Consider the following 18385-nt stretch of genomic DNA (forward strand, 5'->3'; position numbering starts at 1 on the left):
TGAGACAGACGAGATCCTAAAGTGATCAACCAGCCCAAAATAAGGATAAATCGTGTGCGAGAACATCGCAAAGGCATTGCCTCTTGCTACGCTTTCTTCTTAGCCGTCTTTCGAGATATCTGCTGCTTGATCTTGGCCTAGGATATCCGTCAATAAATGATACCCTATGGTGATGATGCCTGTGTCAGACTCACCATGGCTCTAGTACGCGCTCCTCGACCCAGCCGTTTTTCACCGACTTGTTCTTCGTTATTCTCCTCAGAGCTTGAGTTGGATTTCGCTTCACCGACAGACCCTTCGCCTTCATCAGCGCTTGACTCGGGAGGGGAGGACTCATCCTCGTCTTCATCATCGTCCTCCTCATCATCCTCCTCGTATCGCTTTCGATTGCTGACCCTTGGTCGCCTTAGAAAAGATGTTTTCAGTTGGTTGCCCAAAAAAACCACGGACGGACGACTCACTTTGCGTGACCATTGGCACGCGGTGCCGTTGCCTTGCGTTTACCTGTCGGTTTGCGCCCGACCTTGGCCTTCTCCTGTACTAAACACGTGAGGTCTCACACATGAAAGAGTGGGAACGGGTACTCGCCTTGCTATCAGCATTGACCGCTTTAGCAGATCTCGCTTGTTCCTTCAGCCATTCCAAAGTCTCCTCTGGAAGATACACGTGCTTCAATATCTGATTGCCAGGGACCGGAGTCAAAACCATGGTGCAAGAAAAGTAGGTGGTCTTACTTGGTTCACAGCATCTGCGCTGGGCAATGGGCGTAAAATATCCGAGTACAATTTGATCTTGCCTGGATAGCTTTGCAGGGGCCACGAGTGGAGATGAGCGCGGACTTTGATGAGGTGTTGCGCCAATTCACTTAAAGCGTATATATTCTGAGGGGTAGACGCCATGAGCGGGATTCTCAGAAATATCATATTTTCGCGCACCTCGCTATAAGCGTGAGATTGCGAGTCCCTGACGGTTTTCGTCTTCCCAGCAAGGTGATATAAGAGAGAGATATTGTCGGATGAGGCAATCAGTTCCAAGTAAAAGTCAATGTATCTACATTTCAGCGTTAGTGGATCTATGTATCGAGGGTGTAAAACGGGGTCTACTTGGCCATGTCAGGAAGGACCTCAGAGGTCATGGCAAAATCGGGGTGATGAGCCAGGAGGTGGAAGAATCGGATGAATATCATCTCGAAATTCTCTATCTTCAAGGCTAGTGACAAAGTCATGATGAGGAAGGTTCATTATACGAAGATGCGAGAAACTCCCACCTGGCGGGGCATTCTTGAAGGCATATGCTACATATGCCTTCGCCTGCGTTACGAAACATTGTCAACGATTCCATCTCAATTCAGTACACAACACGTACCATGTTTCTGACATCCGCTTCCGGGTCATGCACAGTCATGAACGGAATGACGTTGAAATGAGCGGGGAGCCTGCGGGGGTTCAATAGAGCGACGAGTTTCTGCAAGAACTCCAAGCGGACTTGGTAACAGGAATCCTGAAAGAAGGCTACCTTGAACGTGCCACCACAACTTGATCGATCGCCCTACATACCTGCATATTCAACGCCAACAACACAAAGTTGGCTGACAAGAACCTTGCATATTTCTCGACAGTCGAGAGATGGAGGAGCGACTCAGCAGCCTGCAATCGCATCCGTGCTTTAACCTTGGGACTAGGTATATGCACATCTGAGCACAAACGTACTCGCGGAAGAATCAACAGTAATGCTACTCACTCATCGTTGTTATCCGGGCTAAGCGCTCCATTGTGCTCCAGCAAAGTGACGAACATCTTAAGAACGGGAGTTGCGATTTCGAGCGCCGTCTCTGAGGACGCATGTGCCATGCATCGATTGCGACAAACTTTCAGCGACATGATCTTGGCACGAAGAGCTGATGATATGCTATCGTCATCTATCCATTCTGTTTCGTCGTCCATATCATCCTGATAGATAGAATGAAGTGATTCGTCCATACGGATGTCAGGGATAGAGTAGCAAAGTCACATACCGGATCTGCAGGGCTTGGACTCGTCAGGACTTTTCTAACCAGGAACACCATGATATCCTCGCTTCTCTGCTCGAACGCATCCGGAGCAATGAGTGCAAACTCTTTCAAGACAGCCAGGTGCGCCACGCGCTTGTCGGCATCGACCTCTGGCAGGCTATCCGAGATCGTCTGGATTGATTCGCACGGTGCAGAATGAATCCAAATGCGATGAATATGGTCTTAGAATATGCGGCTTACGTTTACGAGGTCCGCACATATCTCATCACTATTTTTCAGCTTCGCGAGCAGCCGCGCGCAAAATTTGGCATGTCGGTGATTGGACTCGAGAGCATAGCGCATCACGCGCTCCGTCGTGCGCCTGCACCGCAAACGCTGGTCAGGGTTGTAAAAAACGAAAACGGGGAATTCGCTCACTTATCAGTTGGGGCCAGCTTCTCGTCCCACTTCACGACAGCAGCCAACGCCTGCAGACACACTTCCACCAGTCTCGGATTCTTCTCGTCGGCAATGGCTTTGGTCAGTTCTGGAACGTGGGGCTTGTACAACGCGGGGCAGTGCTTAGAAATGTACACGAGCACGACCTCCGCATTGTTGGCCGATAGCTGCGCTTGGCTGGTGCCGTGTCCGTCACCCGCCGGGTCACCCTTTTGAAGACGCTTGATGAGGGTTGGCAAGGAGGACTGATTGATAAACCGAAGGCTGGATCGGCGGAGGAGGGTACTCATTGTCGGTAGGATCGTGGCTGACGATTGTTCGATTCTACGCAGAAAATCGTTCTAACAACAGAATGGCCGCTATTTGTCAAAAGCTTTTTTCCATCCGGAATGACACGCACTGTAGTTTTTACTAACGTCTTGAGGTCGGTTTGGGTATCCATGCACGTCTTTAACATCTTGTACAGTCTGCCTTCGTTCATCTTGGCGAAGGCATGCAGATCATCAGAGGCTTTCTGTGGATCAGGCAACGATCCTGAGTAGCAAGATTAAGACATTGCAGACTCAAGTCGAAGCAAAGACAAACCTGCGATCTTGCGAATGGTCTCGCCCAGTCTTTTGACAACCGCATCTTCATCCTCATCGATGATGCCACCCTGAGGTTGTTGAAAAATCAATAAGCCTGGTGAATGAGAGGTGGCAGAAAATACCAACATTATTTTCTATGCATCGTTCTACGAATCTCTCGTATACAGAGGGACGGCTTGAATCAAAACATCATTGAATAATCAGATCATCGGATGGGTTAAAGAACTCACAGAATCTTGATGCCGGTGAGACCCAGTAAGGTAGTGATTGCTTTCTCATCCATGAATTTCATGACCGTCAACACTCGGTCAGTCCATGCCGCTTCATCAACTTCAACATTTCGCTGGCCGGAGACAGACGGGAAGGGGAGAATATATTCAGCGAAGATCTGTTCTATCGCCGCTCTTGACAGAGTAAAGTTATGTGAGAATGGTAGAGGTATCAGGGAATATGTGATGCAGCGTACTTCACTTCAATCGTTGTTGAGCTCATATGTAGGATACGCTCAGGTATCCATGAGAATTGTCGAACTGCAGCAGGCTCGCTATTCTCACTAAGGAAGGATTATCAGTGTTAGTATATCCTCCATGCTCAAGATCACTCACATCTCTGAGTATGCCAAACTATATAATTTTCCCATGCTGTTCAATGCTTCGGTACGAACAGAGTGCTGGAATATCGACACAGTCAATAAACTTATTCCAAGCAATGTAGGAAAAGCTGGATCACGTTTACCTTCTTGTCCAAGACTCGGCCGGCGATCGATTGTAACTGTGTCTTCGAGACGTGGTGTAGAGCGGTCTCATAATCTAATTGAGAATACAGCTTGCACACCGTCGCGCGGACCTTCTCATCAGGATCAAGCAACTTGGTCGCCAGCGACTCTTTAATTATCATATCAGCGCACAGTTCCGAAACAAGTCAGACTAAGTAGAACACACCTTCTACAATCTGCCTCTGCTCTGCGAGGTTGACGATGAGGCCTTTCGCAGCCTCTACCATCGCCAATCGCACTGCCGCGGACTTATCATTCCGTCGTAGCAACCACACCTGCCACGTCGTCGGATACTTCCTAACGAGATCCGCGCCGCCCTTGTCTGCGAGCATTTCCCCTAGCACCTGTGTTGCGAGCGTGCGCAACTGAACATCCTCCACGCGGAGTTCTTCTTCAAGCTGGGGAACGACATTGTGGAGGAGCGTTGGCGATGTGCGGTTAAGCCGCTTAATGAGATCGTGTGCAGTTCGAATCTCGTCATACTCTTCTTCACGCGAGTGTTGGACAATTATGTCGGTAAAGTATTGGCAAACGTGCCGCTGGAGTTTGTCAGCTGTAGCGTTACAGACTTGGACAGCTAATCTGTAAGCTGGATTGTCCATTCCCTGTGGAAGAGAAAGGTTGTCAGTCAACCTATTATTTCATTTTCCGATACCGAAGTTCATAGTACAAGTATGAGCTCTCCATATACACTGTGGGGTGTATAGCCCTTCCGCATTGAGAAATATGTCGAAAAGGGCAGCGTAAAGAATTGGAACGAGTGGGCGCAGCATCCGATCCGTTCTTACCGCCTAGTGGTCCTCACACATACTTCATATCAGGATGGACAATGCAGCGGAGATGGGAATGATGAGCGCAACAACAGGAAAGCACGCGCTTTGACCAGTGTTGCGGGTCTTGCAGTCAAATCGCATCTTGGACCTTCCATGCTATGCACTTGCCACAATTGCAACAAGACGAGAACGGCGAACTCACAGTGATTTTGTCCATAAACTGCGCCATGATGGTCTCCAACACTTCCGCCGGAAGCGTCTGGCACTCATCAATCAGTGCCACCATTATATCGGCGATGAAAATTTCGATCTTCTTGGCGAGGTCTAGTCGAACAAGGCCGAATAGGGCGCGGAATATTTCGACCATGAGTTCGTCTGCATTTGGAAGATCGCAGACGAGGACGACGCTCTTGACTGTCGAAAGCGACTCCAGAAGGTGGAAATACTCGTTGTAGTATGGAGAGTCTGGGCCTTTCAGGCCCGCGGAGAGCTGGCGGAAGAAGAACTGGAAGATGTCGCGCAGCTCGTCATGCGTGTACGGGGCGTCGGGCGCGTATAAGCGCAAGAGATCGGAGAGGCAACAGGCGGCGTAGGCTTTGACGCCTCTGTCTTTATGAAGTAAGATAGAGGTATGAACGAGTTCCTTGCGTGCGTTAGAGAGAGAATTGATGTCGACGACCTCCTGATCCAAATCAGCGAGTTCTGTGTGGAGCGCCCTCAATTTTTTGAGGAGAGTATCTGTCGAAAGGCCCTTCCCGACAAGCTTGTCGTAAAACTTGAGCTTTCCGGGGGAGGAGTGGCCTGCGCCGCGAGTTTGTGCAACCATGGAAGGAGGAGAGGGCTTTGGAAGACGGCGGCTGAAGCGCGTGCTCACCACACGCGTTGTGTACCCTTGTTGTCCCTTATATTACGTAATATAACTCCTCCTGCTTGCTTCAGCATTCAGTGAACGTCTCTGCTCCTTTCCTCTCGTCTTCGTTGCCTACATGCCGCCATCAACACTGCCAGTGCCAGCGAAGCGTGCTCTTCCCCCAAAAGAGTCTACACTGTTCCGCGAACTCCTCACGCTCTACGAGACTCGCCAGCTCAAGAAGGCTTTGAAAACAGCAGACCAAATCCTAAAGAAATACCCTGAGCATGGCGGTAGGCAGAAACTCATTGTTTGTATTGTCTGATTCGTATATTCTACCTATCCCAGAGACACTGTGCATGAAGGGCCTCGTTCAGACGCACCTGGGCAAGCGCGACGAGGGACTCGAAGCGGTGAAGAAAGGCGTTCGGCTGGACCTGACCTCACATATAGTCTGGCATGTATTCGGTCTCATACAAAAGGGGGAGAAGAACTACGAGGAGGCCCTGAAGTCCTATACACAGGCCCTCCGATTTGACAAGGTGCGGCATGCGTCTTGCTACCTACCACAGAAATTCCCATCCCAGCGCTCCCACTGTGCATTTCTCGCTTGCGAATCGACATCAGAGCATGTCGATATCATGAGATAAGGAACTCTGGAATTAGGCCCGCCTGCATTTCCATTACTTGGATTTCACTATAATATGTCCCATCAGTGGATGGCGCTTGCGCACCAGGCAAAGATTGATCGGCAGACACCGTGACGTATCACAGGACATATAGCGATACACATGGTATTTCTGGCACACATCCTCGATTACATTGAACGCGCGTCGGGTTTCATGCATTGTCATTAACTTCTACGCACAGGAAAACATGAACATCCTCCGCGATGCAGCGCACCTACAGACCCAATTACGCCATTTCGACGCCTTGATAGACACACGGCACCTCCTGCTCAAACTACGTCCTAATATGCGACAGAATTGGATTTCGCTCGCCGTTGCATACACCTTAAACCGTAATTTCTCTGAGGCTAAAAAGGTTCTGGAAATGTACGAGCAGTCTCTGAAGGTGCGTCCGAAGTGAAAGGTAAGGTCATGTATCTTCAATGCTTATGCGAGCTTAGAATATACCGGACTACGATTTTGAGCACTCCGAATTACTGCTATTTCATGTTCGTGTGTTGGAGGAGCTGGGAGAGTGGTCGGAGGCACTTTCAATACTGGACCCGAACGCAAAAGATAGAACGATTGTAGACCGAGTGGCGATCATGGAAACTAGAGGTTTGAGCCTGATCATCTTCGCAGCATTTGGTCTGACTCGTTTCGGCTGATCAAGCTCGTTTGCTGTCCAAGTTGGGCTCCCAAGACGCCGCAGAACAGGCATGGCGCGACCTTATTCAGCACAATCCGGACAACTATGACCATTACCGAGGACTATTGCTCAATAAGGGCGTCGATCTCAGTATGCTAAACTCTGGTGCTTGTGATTATATACTGATCCAAGATAGATGTCATTACAGCATCGAACCGTACCGAGGCACTGCAAATACTTCAGGATATATCGGACTTGATTCCCCTCGCGGATACGCCTAAACGTCTAGCACTAACAGCTTCTGAAGGTCAGTTTGATTGCTCTTTTTTGCGTTGTGCTGATGCCATGATTTCTGATTGTTCACAGGGGACGAGTTCCGGACACTGGCCCGGGCTTACATCCTCCGCGGTCTCAAAAAGGGTGTTCCATCCCTCTTTGCCGACATCAAATCGCTCTACCGAGATACACAAAAACAAACCATTATCGAAGAGCTTGTGGAAGGTTTCCGGGAAACGCAAGAGAAGGGCGATTCTCTAAACGGCGAGCCGTTGCCGGACCCATCGTCTTCCGCCACAGCTCCTGCGGACCCAGAGGAACCCACGACATATCTCTGGACGCTCTACTTCCTCGCGCAACATCATTCTTCCCTTGGCAGCCACTCTCGCGCACTCGATCTTCTCGACCTCGCGCTTGAACACACGCCGACGCTGCCGGAATTGCACCTCTTCAAAGGCCGCGTCCTGAAGCGGCTCGGCGACCCGTATGGAGCTACAGCGTGGGTCGACAGTGCGCGACTGCTGGATGGCCAGGACCGGTTTTTGAACACAAAGAGTGCGAAGTACCGGCTGAGAGCCGGCCTTATAGAGGAGGCGAACAATATGTTGGGGATGTTCACTAAGGTATTATCCGCCGCGATCTCGGCCTGTCAGCTTAACTCCATGATGTCATTGATATTCACTACCGTCTTTTGTGCCTTTGTGCATGAATACAGAAAGATGCACCAAGTCCTGGTGCCGATCTGGAGGACATGCAGTCGTTATTGTATCTCATCGAGGAAGGAGACGCGCATCGACGAAGCGGAAAGCTCCATCTCGCGCTCAAGAAATACCACGCGGTTCAAAAGGTCCGTCTTCGGATTCATTGTGTAAAACTCGCCATCGGTCGATACCAGCCACTCACTTTCCCGTTTCCGTTTCCGTTATCTGTTCAATCGTGTAGGTGTTCGACGAGATCGAGGATGACCAATTCGATTTTCATGGATATTCTCTGCGCAAATTCACGCTCAACATCTATCTGAAGTACGCCTTCGATCGTTCTAGTCCAGCATCTCTGTATTAATGAGGAAATGGGTTACTACCTACAGCTTGTTGTCATGGGAAGATAAGGTCCACGCCCACCCTGGTTATGTCTCTTCTGCAATCTCAGCTTCCCGGGTAAGTGGGCTTTCCATGGTTTTGAATTAAGATAAAAAGGACTTGCGACCTCAACGTTTCGCTTCAGATCTATGTCAGAGTATATGATGACCCGACCGTTGCGAAGAACTGTGTCGCAACAGGTATGGCCTTTTCATCTGATGGTTGAAAGCGGCACAACTCAATCGAGTTTCAGATACCCTAAACGCGAAAAAGAAGGCAAAAGCCAAAGCCAAAAAAGCCGCACAAAAAATCCAGGAAACACAGAAAGGCTAGTTTGCACAGAACGTTTTCACTGCCATAATCCAAGACATATTGTTTCAACCCGTGTAGCTGCCACATCTGCGACCGAGGATAAAGGTCTTGAAATCGGATCTGCGAAGGACGATGACCCCGATGGCATAAGATTGTTGACGGATCGGGAACCGCTCGAACGCGCGTGGAAACTCCTGAACCCATTGACCACTGCAGCGAAGGATAATATCGACGTTTGGATCCAAGTCTACGACGTTGCTGTCCGTCGAGGTACGTAATCTCCGACCTTGGTTTTGTGCATCTTGCTGACCTTCTTGCGGCTTTGGTAGGGAAGTACCTGCAAGCTGTACGGGCACTCAATACGGCGAAGGCGCTCGATGCTGAGAATCCTCAGCTTCACGTCCGGTTAATTCATTTCCAAAAGACCCGTAGGCTCCCTTAGTTCGCTACTCTGACCGCACAGCTCCTTTGACACCCTTAGTAGATTCCTCGCTTTCGACGCCATTGCCGGACCCAGTCGGAGCTTTAGTGTCCGAGGCATTGTCTTCCCTCCTTCCCACCGAAGTATCCTCAGAGGCCTTCAACTCGAACTACCTTCAATTACACCCAGCTAACCCACATGCGATCCTTGCTTCCGCTGAGGTCCTCCGCATACTTGACAACCCCCTTGAAGATGTTGAGAATACCGTTTTCGGTGCGCTGAATCCTGACGTCGACCTGAAGGTCAAGGTACGCTACCTCAAATATATGTCAATTATTCGGGTTTCTTACGCCCACGAACTTTTTGCATTCTCGCGTCAATTAGAGCGCTCTCGACATCCTGGCGTTCCTTCGAGAGCTGCATTCGCCTCGAGTGGAGGAGTTCATGCTCGCCTGTGATGCGAAATTCGAGCTGTCGACTGTGTTCAAATCGCCCGCCGAGCAGGAAGCTCTCGCGAAGAAGTGCAGCGCTGACGCAAACAACGAAGTGGCCACTGACGCAGAGAAAGAGGTAGCCAGTTGAAGGATCTTCGTTTTACGCTTGTAGGCCATATATAGATAAATAATCTCTGCTGCCAAGTATCGTCATCGAAACGATTTCTATATTCAGCGGCCCAACATCTCCAGCCGCGAGATTTCAGCAGAGAAGTCCGAGAATAACGAGGATGTGTCGCAAGCTCGATTGTTGACTGAATTTGACCGGAGGGTTTGCAAGTCCGCGAACCTTGAAATTGATATTCACAAGTGCTGTAGAATCATAAGCGGATCGTCGACAAACTCCCCACAAATGTCACGATCGGAGCACCATAAGAAGAAGATTGTTGTTCTGGGTGCCGGTATGTGACACTTTCAGTATAAAAGGGCTGCGATCTTAGTGTTCTAAGCAGGAATAATCGGTATCACAACTGCTCTGAAGATACAAGAAAGGGGAGAGTACGATGTCTCCATCATAGCTGAAACGTTTCCCACAGACGAGAAGACTATCAAGTACACGAGTCATTGGGCTGTAAGCACTTCGGTTCTGGAGTTCATCTCGATGAGTTTTGAAAGAGAGTATGCGCCTGATGGAATGTATATAGGGTGCGCATCACGTCATGGCAATCACTGGCGATCCACAGCAACAGAGTGAGTGTTCGTTGAATGGGATGTGCAAACCCGTCGTAACTTTGAAAGAAAAAAGAATTGGAGAAGGAAACGTTTGAGATCATGTGGGATCTGTCTCGGCCGGGCGGGGAAGCTGAGGGTTGCTTTCTGCGAGCACCTCAAACAGAGTATTACAACTTTGACCCCAATTTTTCGCGCTACGACCTCTCCTTCATGCCAGACGTCAGTGACTTTTGGGTTGATATTTTTTGACTTCTTCATGATGTTTCCTCGATCTTTCCAGTTTCGCCACTTGTCGCCCGACGATCGACCGAATATCCCCGATCTCAAGGCGGCAGTCAGCATGACGGCTATCAACATCAATGTGCCGGTCTATCTCCCATACCTGTTCTCGCGTTTCCTGGCGCGAGGTGGTACAGTCGTTCGAGGTACTGTGCAGCACGTCGACCAGGTGCTCGAGGGAGGACTATCCGCGTTCACACGCAAACGCACGTGTGACGGTTTCAATGAGGCCTCCATAGACGCGCTCGTCGTGTGCGCTGGGATGGGCACGCGGACGCTTGGAGGCGTGGAAGATCAGAGTGTATATCCAGTACGCGGACAGACAGTGTTGCTGCATGCGCCGTGGGTGAAGGCCGGGATGTCTCTGGTGCCATCTTCGGCAGGATCAGGGACATACGTGATTCCGAGGAGGAACGGTGATGTTCGTTGATCTTGCGATCAGGTAGCCAACTGTTTTGATGAAATTCTCAGGTTATTGTTGGTGGAACGAGAGACGCCAATGATTGGTATGCATACCTTTGCTACCATGGCATCCCCAGCTGAAGTGTCCCGCTACATCACACAGGTATCCGATCCCTAGACCAGAGACGACTACTGATATACTCCGGCGCGGACTCGCTCTGTGCCCTGAGTTAGCCTCACCTTTGGTGAGAGAAGAACGCGAGCCTTCGATCGAAGACTTACGATCGATCTTGCTGGAGGAGGGCTGTGGGCTGCGTCCCGCACGCAAAGGCGGAATTCGACTGGAAACTGAATGGTTCGAAGTGCCAAGAACGAAGGAATGCAAGATACCTGTGATTCATAACTATGGGTTAGTGATCCCCATTATTTTGTTGACCGTGGGGGATCTTGAAAGAAACAACTAGGCATGGAGGCTTTGGGTTCCAGACCTCTTGGGGTTCTGCCTCTGCAGCATTACAGCTACTTGGAGAGGCGCTCGCAGGAAACGAGTGAACGTGACTAGCATTCCAATTTATCGAAGAGCCATTCATGCAAGGGTATAGTCGAGACATTCTGCGTATTTCGATCTATGCTGCAACTCCAAACCACCATTTCTTGAGGACGAATGATTCACTGACGCTGTCAAAATCCGTGCGCCCGATAAAGCGATGCTTCGAGAGTAGCAAGGGTAACCAGTACTTGTCTGACTCCCACATGTTGTCAAACGGTATGGCCAGAAGATCAGGTTCGGTTGCAGCCGTAGAAGATATAGCGGTAAACTGCGATGGTTCAGCTTTGGCACTTTCTGGCATGGCGAACCACTGAAACCGCATTTCATCCGTCCTACATTGACCAGGTTTGATAAATGATATTGAAAATGATAAAAGAATAGATGAATTTACTCGACAAGAGTACCGCTGTAATCCTCAGCGCGGAATATTTCTATCTGGAACGCCCATTCTGACCCACCGCGAGTGACGAACAAGAACGTGCCATAATGTTCGAGAGGCGCTTCGATACCCGCCTCTTCCTGCACGCACTCTAGTCACGTCCATATGACTGGTCAGTTCACGGAAGTCTCACTTTGAGTTCACGCGCGGCAGCTTCCGCTACGGTTTCACCTGGTTCAACCTTGCCGCCAAACCCATTGTATCTGCGCCGTCGTCGTTCAGTACATCTCCAGGCCTCGTTTGGGAGTAAAATCACTTGTGTATTCCGAAGCCACGTTTCTTCAGCCCCAAAAGCAGCTGCAGATGCAACGCCTTCATGAGGGTCTGATAGCCTGGGCAGTGATCAGCAAACTCACCTTGCCATTTTTCACAATGAATGCATTGGTGTACAGCTTTTTTTGATGAAATGGAAGCCAGTCGCTCACGCCGCCACTGCTGGCCTCTGTAAATGCACCCTGCAAACCTGGAGGGAGGGAGATGGGTTCCATGGCAGTCAGCGACAACGAGTCAGGCTGCTCGCGGCCCGACTCGATCAAGTTGGCTGTTCATTACATAACGCTATGGCCTTTCGTCCTATGTGCGTACTTGTTAGCCTCCGACCACCACCCTCCTCCTAAAATCTCGCCTCTTGTCGATAATTCGGTCTGCTGCTGTTAGTTTATTTTCTTTCATGTCGTGTTTTGCGCTCACATACGTCTAGGCCTTCAGCCGTGCAGAGAGTCACCATGGGGTATGGGTCAACCAAGCGCGTGGCTTCCGCATCCCCAGACAGAATAAGACCTAACAAGAGAGCCGCGACATCGTCGCCGGAAGAAGGAGAACTCGATGAGGTGTCGCAGAGCACAAGCACTAGACCACCGTCTCCACCGCCACAGTCGGCGGCCAAGTTTGAAACGAAGGTTAAGTTCCCATTTAAGAAGAAAATACCAGGAGAAGAAAGTCGATTGTCTCCGAGAGGAGAGAAGGAGAGGGTTCCGGCGTCATACGAGCGACTGGCGGAGGACGACAGGCGAATGAGGCAGGGTGACAGACAGTCAGGTTCGACTTTGCCACCCTCGCGAGAGCAGCATCGACGACAGAATGTCCACCATTGGCAGCCGGGAGACCGTTGGGAGTCTATGGCAGATCGTTGGGACCCTAGCGTTGGATCTAGTCGGGACAGAGACAGAGATAGGGACAGAGATGGACGTAGGGTGCGTGATCGGGACAGGGAACGAGAGAGAGACAGAGATCGGGATGCCCGTCCATACGACGACCACCGCGGGGCTCGTCACCGCCCCACCTCGTCGACTGACTCGAGGGACCACAGCTACCATAAACGTGACCATGAAGGAGGTAGAGGTCGCGCGCGTTCTCCTCGAGCATGGTCTTCTCACTCGTCCGCTTCACCGTCTCGGTCTACATCTTCAGCTTCTCCTTCCGGCTCCGGCAAGGTGAAGCATAGATTGCCTCCTGCACGCGCATCGCCGTCTCCGCCTCGAGACTACAGAAGTGACCGCGCTTATAGTAGGGATGGTAGGGATCGTTTCGACGGTAGCTACGATTCGCGTCGCGGTGACTCATTCAATAACTGGCGACGTGACACGCATGGACAATACCATCGGTCACCCCCAGAGGACTATCACGGCGACCGGTATTCAAGGGGAGACTATTCACCTGGTCCGTCGTACCGCGACTCTTCAAATATAAGGCCGCGCGCGGAGGTCTACCGACCTTCCGACGCTCCTTCCTTACCGCCGCGTCCGGCGGGACCATCACACTTTCCCAATCCACAAACCCCACCTTTGCCTCCCTCACCACCACCGCCGCCGCTGCCACCCGCGTCCCAGCCTATGAAAAGCAGTGTGCTTCCTCCCACACACACTATGCTGTCGATACCGTTACCAAAGAAGCCCTCTACGCCCAAGGACGCGCACTCTCCACCGCCGTTGCCGTTGCCTGCTGCCGAGAACGAAGCGGTCCACAAACGCGAGGAAAGCCAACGTCCTCATGCACTGAAAGCAAACGACGCGCGGCGAAAGCAGAAGCGTGAACCCGTACATCGGTCGCGCGAAGACGAACAAAAGGCATACGGACGCATGTTCGTGGGGTGCGGACGACAGGAGGACTACGACGTGACAACAAAATTGGGAGAGGGGACTTTCGGGTTTGTTCGTCTACTACATGACAACACAGTTCATACTAACACATTATGCTTAGGGAGGTACACAAAGCCATGCACAAAGGGACGAGCAAAAGTGTTGCTTTGAAGCGCATCCTGATGCACAACGAGAAGGAGGGTATGCCGGTGACTGCTCTTCGAGAGATCAAAATCCTAAAGGCACTCAATCATCCGAACATCGTTCAGTTACTGGACATGTTTGTCGTGCGAAGTAAGTCGTTTGACTTATGAGCATCTTGTGTTCTGAACGTCAGTAGGCAAAGGCAAAGAGGCACCACTGTCGGTGTACATGGTCTTCCCGTATATGGACCACGACCTTGCAGGATTGTTGGAGAACGAGCGTGTCAAGCTTCAGCCCAGCCAAATCAAGCTGTACATGAAGCAACTCCTCGAGGGAACAGAATACATGCATCGGGTCAGACATTCTTGTCGCCTTTTCCGTTATACAGTTGCTGATTTTTGTGCCAGAACCATATCCTACACCGCGACATGAAAGCTGCCAACTTGTTGATATCGAATACAGGCTCTTTGCGGATCGCTGATTTTGGCTTGGCTCGTTCATTCGACCCGAGCTCTGCAGTCATCAGCGAGTCTGCGACCGATTCGAGAAGCAGAGATCGTAGGTACACGAATTGTGTCGTGACGCGGTGGTATCGCCCACCAGAACTCCTGCTTGGAGCAAGGCACTATGGTGGCGAAATTGATATCTGGGGTGTAGGGTATGTTTCTGTTCTCATGCGCAAGTTGGTAATCCTTTTGACATCTAACTTCCTAGTTGTGTGTTGGGCGAAATGTTTTTACGACATCCGATCTTGCCTGGAACGTCTGATCTTGATCAGCTGGAGAAAATTTGGCAGATGTGTGGAACGCCGCACCAGCTGTCATGGCCGAACTTCGATGCATTGCCAGGCTGCGAGGGTGTCAAACATCACAATCAGTACCCAAAGAGACTGAACACTGTTTTTGAGCAGTCAGACTATTTGTGCTTTCCTTTGACATCACTCTCTGACACGTTCATATTGTGGCAGATTCGGACCGGAAACTTGCGATCTGATTGACAAGCTTTTGACGTGCAATCCTCGAGATAGGATCACCGCTTCTCAAGCACTAGAGCATGACTATTTCTGGACAGACCCTCTGCCTGCTGACCCAAAAACGTGGGACTTGTTCATCGTCTGCTTCCTCTTCGCACACGTTGCTCACGTTCCTCTTTCTTCGGGCGTCCTGGTCGACTCATCAACAACAAATAAACAAATTCTCGGTAATATAGCCTTCCTAGCTACGAGGCATCACATGAATTCGACAAACGTGGCCGTCGTCAGCAGCATCATCAGCCAGTGCCCCCGCCGATGCCTCATCGACCTCACCCAGATTCGTATGGACAGATGGGTCACCCCAACGGCCACCCACCGCAACGCCCATACTTCAACCAGGGTCCGGCGCCGTCTCGAAATAATAATTTTCGCCCCGCACCTATCCCACCACCGCCTTTTGCCGCGAAACCCGTACCTCCGACTCACTACAACCACCCATTCCATGGACCCAATAATTTCGGTCCAGGTGGTAGCTACTTGCCCCCTCCTCCTGCGCTGTGGGCTCGATATCCTCCCGAAGCTCCCCCCATGCGATCTGTCCAAGGTCCCATTCAGCCAACGTATGCGTATCCTAACAATATGCAGCCGCAGTGGGACCCGTCTAAGCAGAACCGACCTCCGCATTTGCCTCCGCGTCCTCCTGCGCCTATGGGAAGAGGCGACGGAGGGTATCATAATGGTCGTGATCGGCAAGGAAATCGCGGTGGCCCGTTTCGAAACGAAGGCGGCCCTCCGCCATCGAACGGCGGTTTATACTATGGTTAGTCTCGCTGCCGTGGTCGAATCAGGGGTATGTGTGCCCTCGTCTTGTTGGCTGTTGTCGTCGTCATTGTTACATCGCTGTCCTGGATTTTGCTTTCGAAAAACATCTGTGCAATCGAATAGATGTGTGCGGTCAGGTGACGATGCGACATGGTCCAGTTGCAGCGCAGCCCTGCTGTACCTATAAGGGTAATATCTGCTTGTCTTGGTTTCCTCAGGTAAATTCTTGGGCTCTCAAATCTTGGCATGTGAAGCAAGAAGGTGCCTCATCTGAATGTAAAACATGCTTCTCCACGGCATCTGCCATCTGGCGGTCGATGGATTCATCCTTGTTCGCGTCTTGAACCACAACGGTAATGCCTCAATAGGTATCCGCATATGCCTGACGATAACACTGGTCTCTTGTAAGTGAAGGTTCCTACGATTTCAATAACTTGGATTGTTTGACAATGCTTGTTTTTTTCGTTGAGCCCACAGATGATATTTGATTCCCTCGCTTCCCCCAAATGTAGTTTCTCGGAACTCAGCTGACCCGACAATGGATCAGAGAAGTGGATGCATAGTATATGCCGACCCACCCTAGACCGACATAGCACGAACAAATTGTCAGCACAATTCAGAAGGCACTTCGTGTGTACTCTTCCATGATGACATCCGTGATGACGGGAGACGGTTATAAGCACATTCATCCCTGAGTTTATCCTCTCACTCTTCCTTCACTCCATGGGTGCAATCACACTACTCCAAAACGGCTTGCTTGCGACGTTCACGAATGCTGATGGGCCGACGGCAACCCCTGCCGCTCGTCGGGCGGACGTATTGATCGATACTGATCGAATAGTTCAAGTGGCTGCGGCAAATAGTATCGATGCTGCGGCATTAAGTCCACCTGCCGCCCAAGTCATCGATTGTTCGAACAAGTGGATTGCTCCTGGTTTTGTGGATACTCATAGGTAAGTCTTCCGCGCGATCAGATCATGCAAACCTATTTTGAGTTTAAACAAACAGGCATCTATGGATGTCTGTTGTGGAGGGGCATGAAGATTGGACGTTGGCTGAATAGTATGCTTCATACATCCTGTCGGATAACCGCTCGTGTTCACAGCGCTCTTCAGTTTGGCCAAGCTCTCGTGGACTACTGCCAGCGTCGTCGACGCAGATGACGTTTACATTGGAGAACTTGCTGGGGCACTGCAAGGTATGTGTTCCCAGGTGCTCGTCAGATGCTATTGACATCTCTCTAGCTCTCCATGGGGGTACAACTACGGTTGTGGATCACTTTCATTGCGCCAACTCCCCTGAGCATATCAAGAAGGCGATTGAAGCCGCAACCGAATCTGGGCTTCGGTGCATGCTCTGCATGGCTCGTCAGGTGCGCCTCGTCTTTGAATTGTAGGATGTTGGGGTTTGAAGCCTCATTGTCTCATGGCGCACAGTCTGTTCCCTCAAGCATCGATCCCCTTCGGTTTGACAACGATTCAGCCATCTCGGACATGCAGGTCTCTATGCTCGAATCACTTGCTCAGATCGACGCAGGAAAACTCACGCGTGATGGGAGGGTGACCCTCGGGCTTGCATACGACGTCCTCGGGCTCAATCCTGTAGAGGATAAACGCATTGTCACACTCGCTCGGTCCCTCAACATCACACCCATCACTGCACACTTTGTCGGTGGTCCACAGGCCCCTGCGTACGGGAACAAAGCGCATGTGTGGAACAATGCTGGTCTCCTAGACGGGGACATCATATTCTCACACGCAAATGGATTCACGCATCGGGGCGGTGATGAGAACGAGTGGGCGCTCCTCAAAAATTCGGGTGCCAGTATCGCGTCTACACCTGAGGACGAACTCGGGATGGGACACGGGGGCCCCGTCACCTATGAAGCTGTGAGAAGGGGCGTCAAGGTTGGATTAGGCATCGTACGATTTCTCTTGTGATTGCCTTGTGTTTGGGGTACCTGATGCACCGGTGACAGGACTGTAAGTCAATCGTCAGCGCGGACATGTTTCCTGCGATGCATTCTGTCCTTCAGTGGGAGCGAGGTACGCCCATCTGGAGTCTCGCGCCAAAGATCAATCTTTCAAATTGGTTGTCCTCTCAAACGCCACTAGGTCGCATCCACGCCCTGCATGCACACACATCCCCTCCCAAGGCGGTGAAATACAACGCTTACAGCTGTGCCTCCGTATTCCGCCTCGCCACATTGGGAGGCGCCGAAGCCGCCCACGCAGCAGACCGAATCGGGTCTATAGAGCCGGGCAAGCTGGCCGATATTGTGCTCTACGACGCCGATTCGATCAACCTCGCGGGGTGCACCGACCCATTCAAGGGAATCGTGATACACGCCACGGCACAGGATGTAGACTTGGTCATGGTCAACGGAACGATCGTAAAAAAGAACGGGAGATTGCTGCCTGTGGTTACGAGCAGGGGAGCGGAAGAATGGCCAAAGATCGCAGCGCGTTTGAAGACGAGAATCGCGGGCATTCAGAAACGACTCGCAGGGACGGATCTCCATGCCAGGTATGACACGGTGGCAAAAATTCTTCATTATGATTTCGCGGATGAGCAGTGATAAGAGGATGCTCTGTACACGATAATCCTCATTGTGTACTATCGAGGCAGCTATGAAATGTAGTTCTACCAGCAAACAGGTCCCTCGTACACGATATCGAGCGTCAACGTTCACA

The 18385-nt window shown here is 51.0% G+C and overlaps 7 protein-coding genes across 7 annotated transcripts; 4 read left to right on the forward strand and 3 right to left on the reverse strand.

Moving 5' to 3' along the window:
• Positions 1 to 86: 86 nt before the first annotated feature.
• HETIRDRAFT_422479 (uncharacterized protein) lies at positions 87 to 5410 on the reverse strand (the record flags this gene model as incomplete). The annotated part of the gene is made up of 23 exons (XM_009553785.1): positions 87 to 137; positions 195 to 405; positions 462 to 535; positions 607 to 678; positions 735 to 881; positions 936 to 1050; positions 1104 to 1209; positions 1268 to 1310; positions 1366 to 1500; positions 1557 to 1677; positions 1741 to 1949; positions 2015 to 2182; positions 2252 to 2372; positions 2429 to 2790; positions 2850 to 2983; positions 3035 to 3104; positions 3163 to 3211; positions 3267 to 3440; positions 3503 to 3589; positions 3642 to 3706; positions 3772 to 3920; positions 3978 to 4416; positions 4787 to 5410. The coding sequence occupies 23 exons, from the start codon at positions 5408 to 5410 to the stop codon at positions 87 to 89; spliced, it is 3726 nt and encodes a 1241-aa protein (XP_009552080.1).
• Positions 5411 to 5570: 160 nt separating this feature from the next.
• HETIRDRAFT_156920 (uncharacterized protein) lies at positions 5571 to 9500 on the forward strand (the record flags this gene model as incomplete). The annotated part of the gene is made up of 16 exons (XM_009553786.1): positions 5571 to 5727; positions 5783 to 5976; positions 6305 to 6508; positions 6564 to 6720; positions 6776 to 6901; positions 6960 to 7058; positions 7118 to 7650; positions 7743 to 7874; positions 7970 to 8049; positions 8115 to 8184; positions 8252 to 8306; positions 8360 to 8434; positions 8497 to 8688; positions 8748 to 8846; positions 8903 to 9147; positions 9224 to 9500. 16 exons carry the CDS (start codon positions 5571 to 5573, stop codon positions 9419 to 9421), a joined length of 2616 nt encoding a protein of 871 aa, XP_009552081.1. The 3' UTR covers positions 9422 to 9500.
• A 281-nt stretch (positions 9501 to 9781) lies between these two features.
• On the forward strand, positions 9782 to 11223 carry HETIRDRAFT_239418 (uncharacterized protein; the record flags this gene model as incomplete). Its single annotated transcript, XM_009553787.1, has 7 exons — positions 9782 to 9904; positions 9978 to 10023; positions 10079 to 10224; positions 10286 to 10705; positions 10756 to 10790; positions 10850 to 11095; positions 11151 to 11223. Coding segments are annotated over 7 exons (1089 nt in total), but the record flags the coding sequence as incomplete, so codon positions are not given.
• An 89-nt stretch (positions 11224 to 11312) lies between these two features.
• On the reverse strand, positions 11313 to 11865 carry HETIRDRAFT_330154 (uncharacterized protein; the record flags this gene model as incomplete). Its single annotated transcript, XM_009553788.1, has 3 exons — positions 11313 to 11568; positions 11628 to 11755; positions 11809 to 11865. Coding segments are annotated over 3 exons (441 nt in total), but the record flags the coding sequence as incomplete, so codon positions are not given.
• Positions 11866 to 12709: 844 nt separating this feature from the next.
• Positions 12710 to 13003, reverse strand: HETIRDRAFT_412194 (uncharacterized protein; the record flags this gene model as incomplete). The annotated part of the gene is made up of 1 exon (XM_009553789.1): positions 12710 to 13003. One exon carries the CDS (start codon positions 13001 to 13003, stop codon positions 12710 to 12712), a length of 294 nt encoding a protein of 97 aa, XP_009552084.1.
• A 750-nt stretch (positions 13004 to 13753) lies between these two features.
• HETIRDRAFT_53822 (uncharacterized protein) lies at positions 13754 to 15161 on the forward strand (the record flags this gene model as incomplete). Its single annotated transcript, XM_009553565.1, has 7 exons — positions 13754 to 13821; positions 13875 to 14047; positions 14091 to 14251; positions 14305 to 14555; positions 14612 to 14806; positions 14865 to 14993; positions 15107 to 15161. Coding segments are annotated over 7 exons (1032 nt in total), but the record flags the coding sequence as incomplete, so codon positions are not given.
• Positions 15162 to 16164: 1003 nt separating this feature from the next.
• Positions 16165 to 18343, forward strand: HETIRDRAFT_38032 (uncharacterized protein). Its single transcript, XM_009553552.1, has 7 exons — positions 16165 to 16645; positions 16701 to 16754; positions 16808 to 16890; positions 16937 to 17064; positions 17129 to 17614; positions 17671 to 17737; positions 17807 to 18343. The coding sequence occupies exons 1-7, from the start codon at positions 16416 to 16418 to the stop codon at positions 18268 to 18270; spliced, it is 1512 nt and encodes a 503-aa protein (XP_009551847.1). The 5' UTR covers positions 16165 to 16415; the 3' UTR covers positions 18271 to 18343.
• Positions 18344 to 18385: the final 42 nt, after the last annotated feature.

The sequence above is a fragment of the Heterobasidion irregulare genome, assembly GCF_000320585.1.
Source record: "Heterobasidion irregulare TC 32-1 unplaced genomic scaffold scaffold_12, whole genome shotgun sequence".
Classification (NCBI taxonomy): domain Eukaryota; kingdom Fungi; phylum Basidiomycota; class Agaricomycetes; order Russulales; family Bondarzewiaceae; genus Heterobasidion; species Heterobasidion irregulare.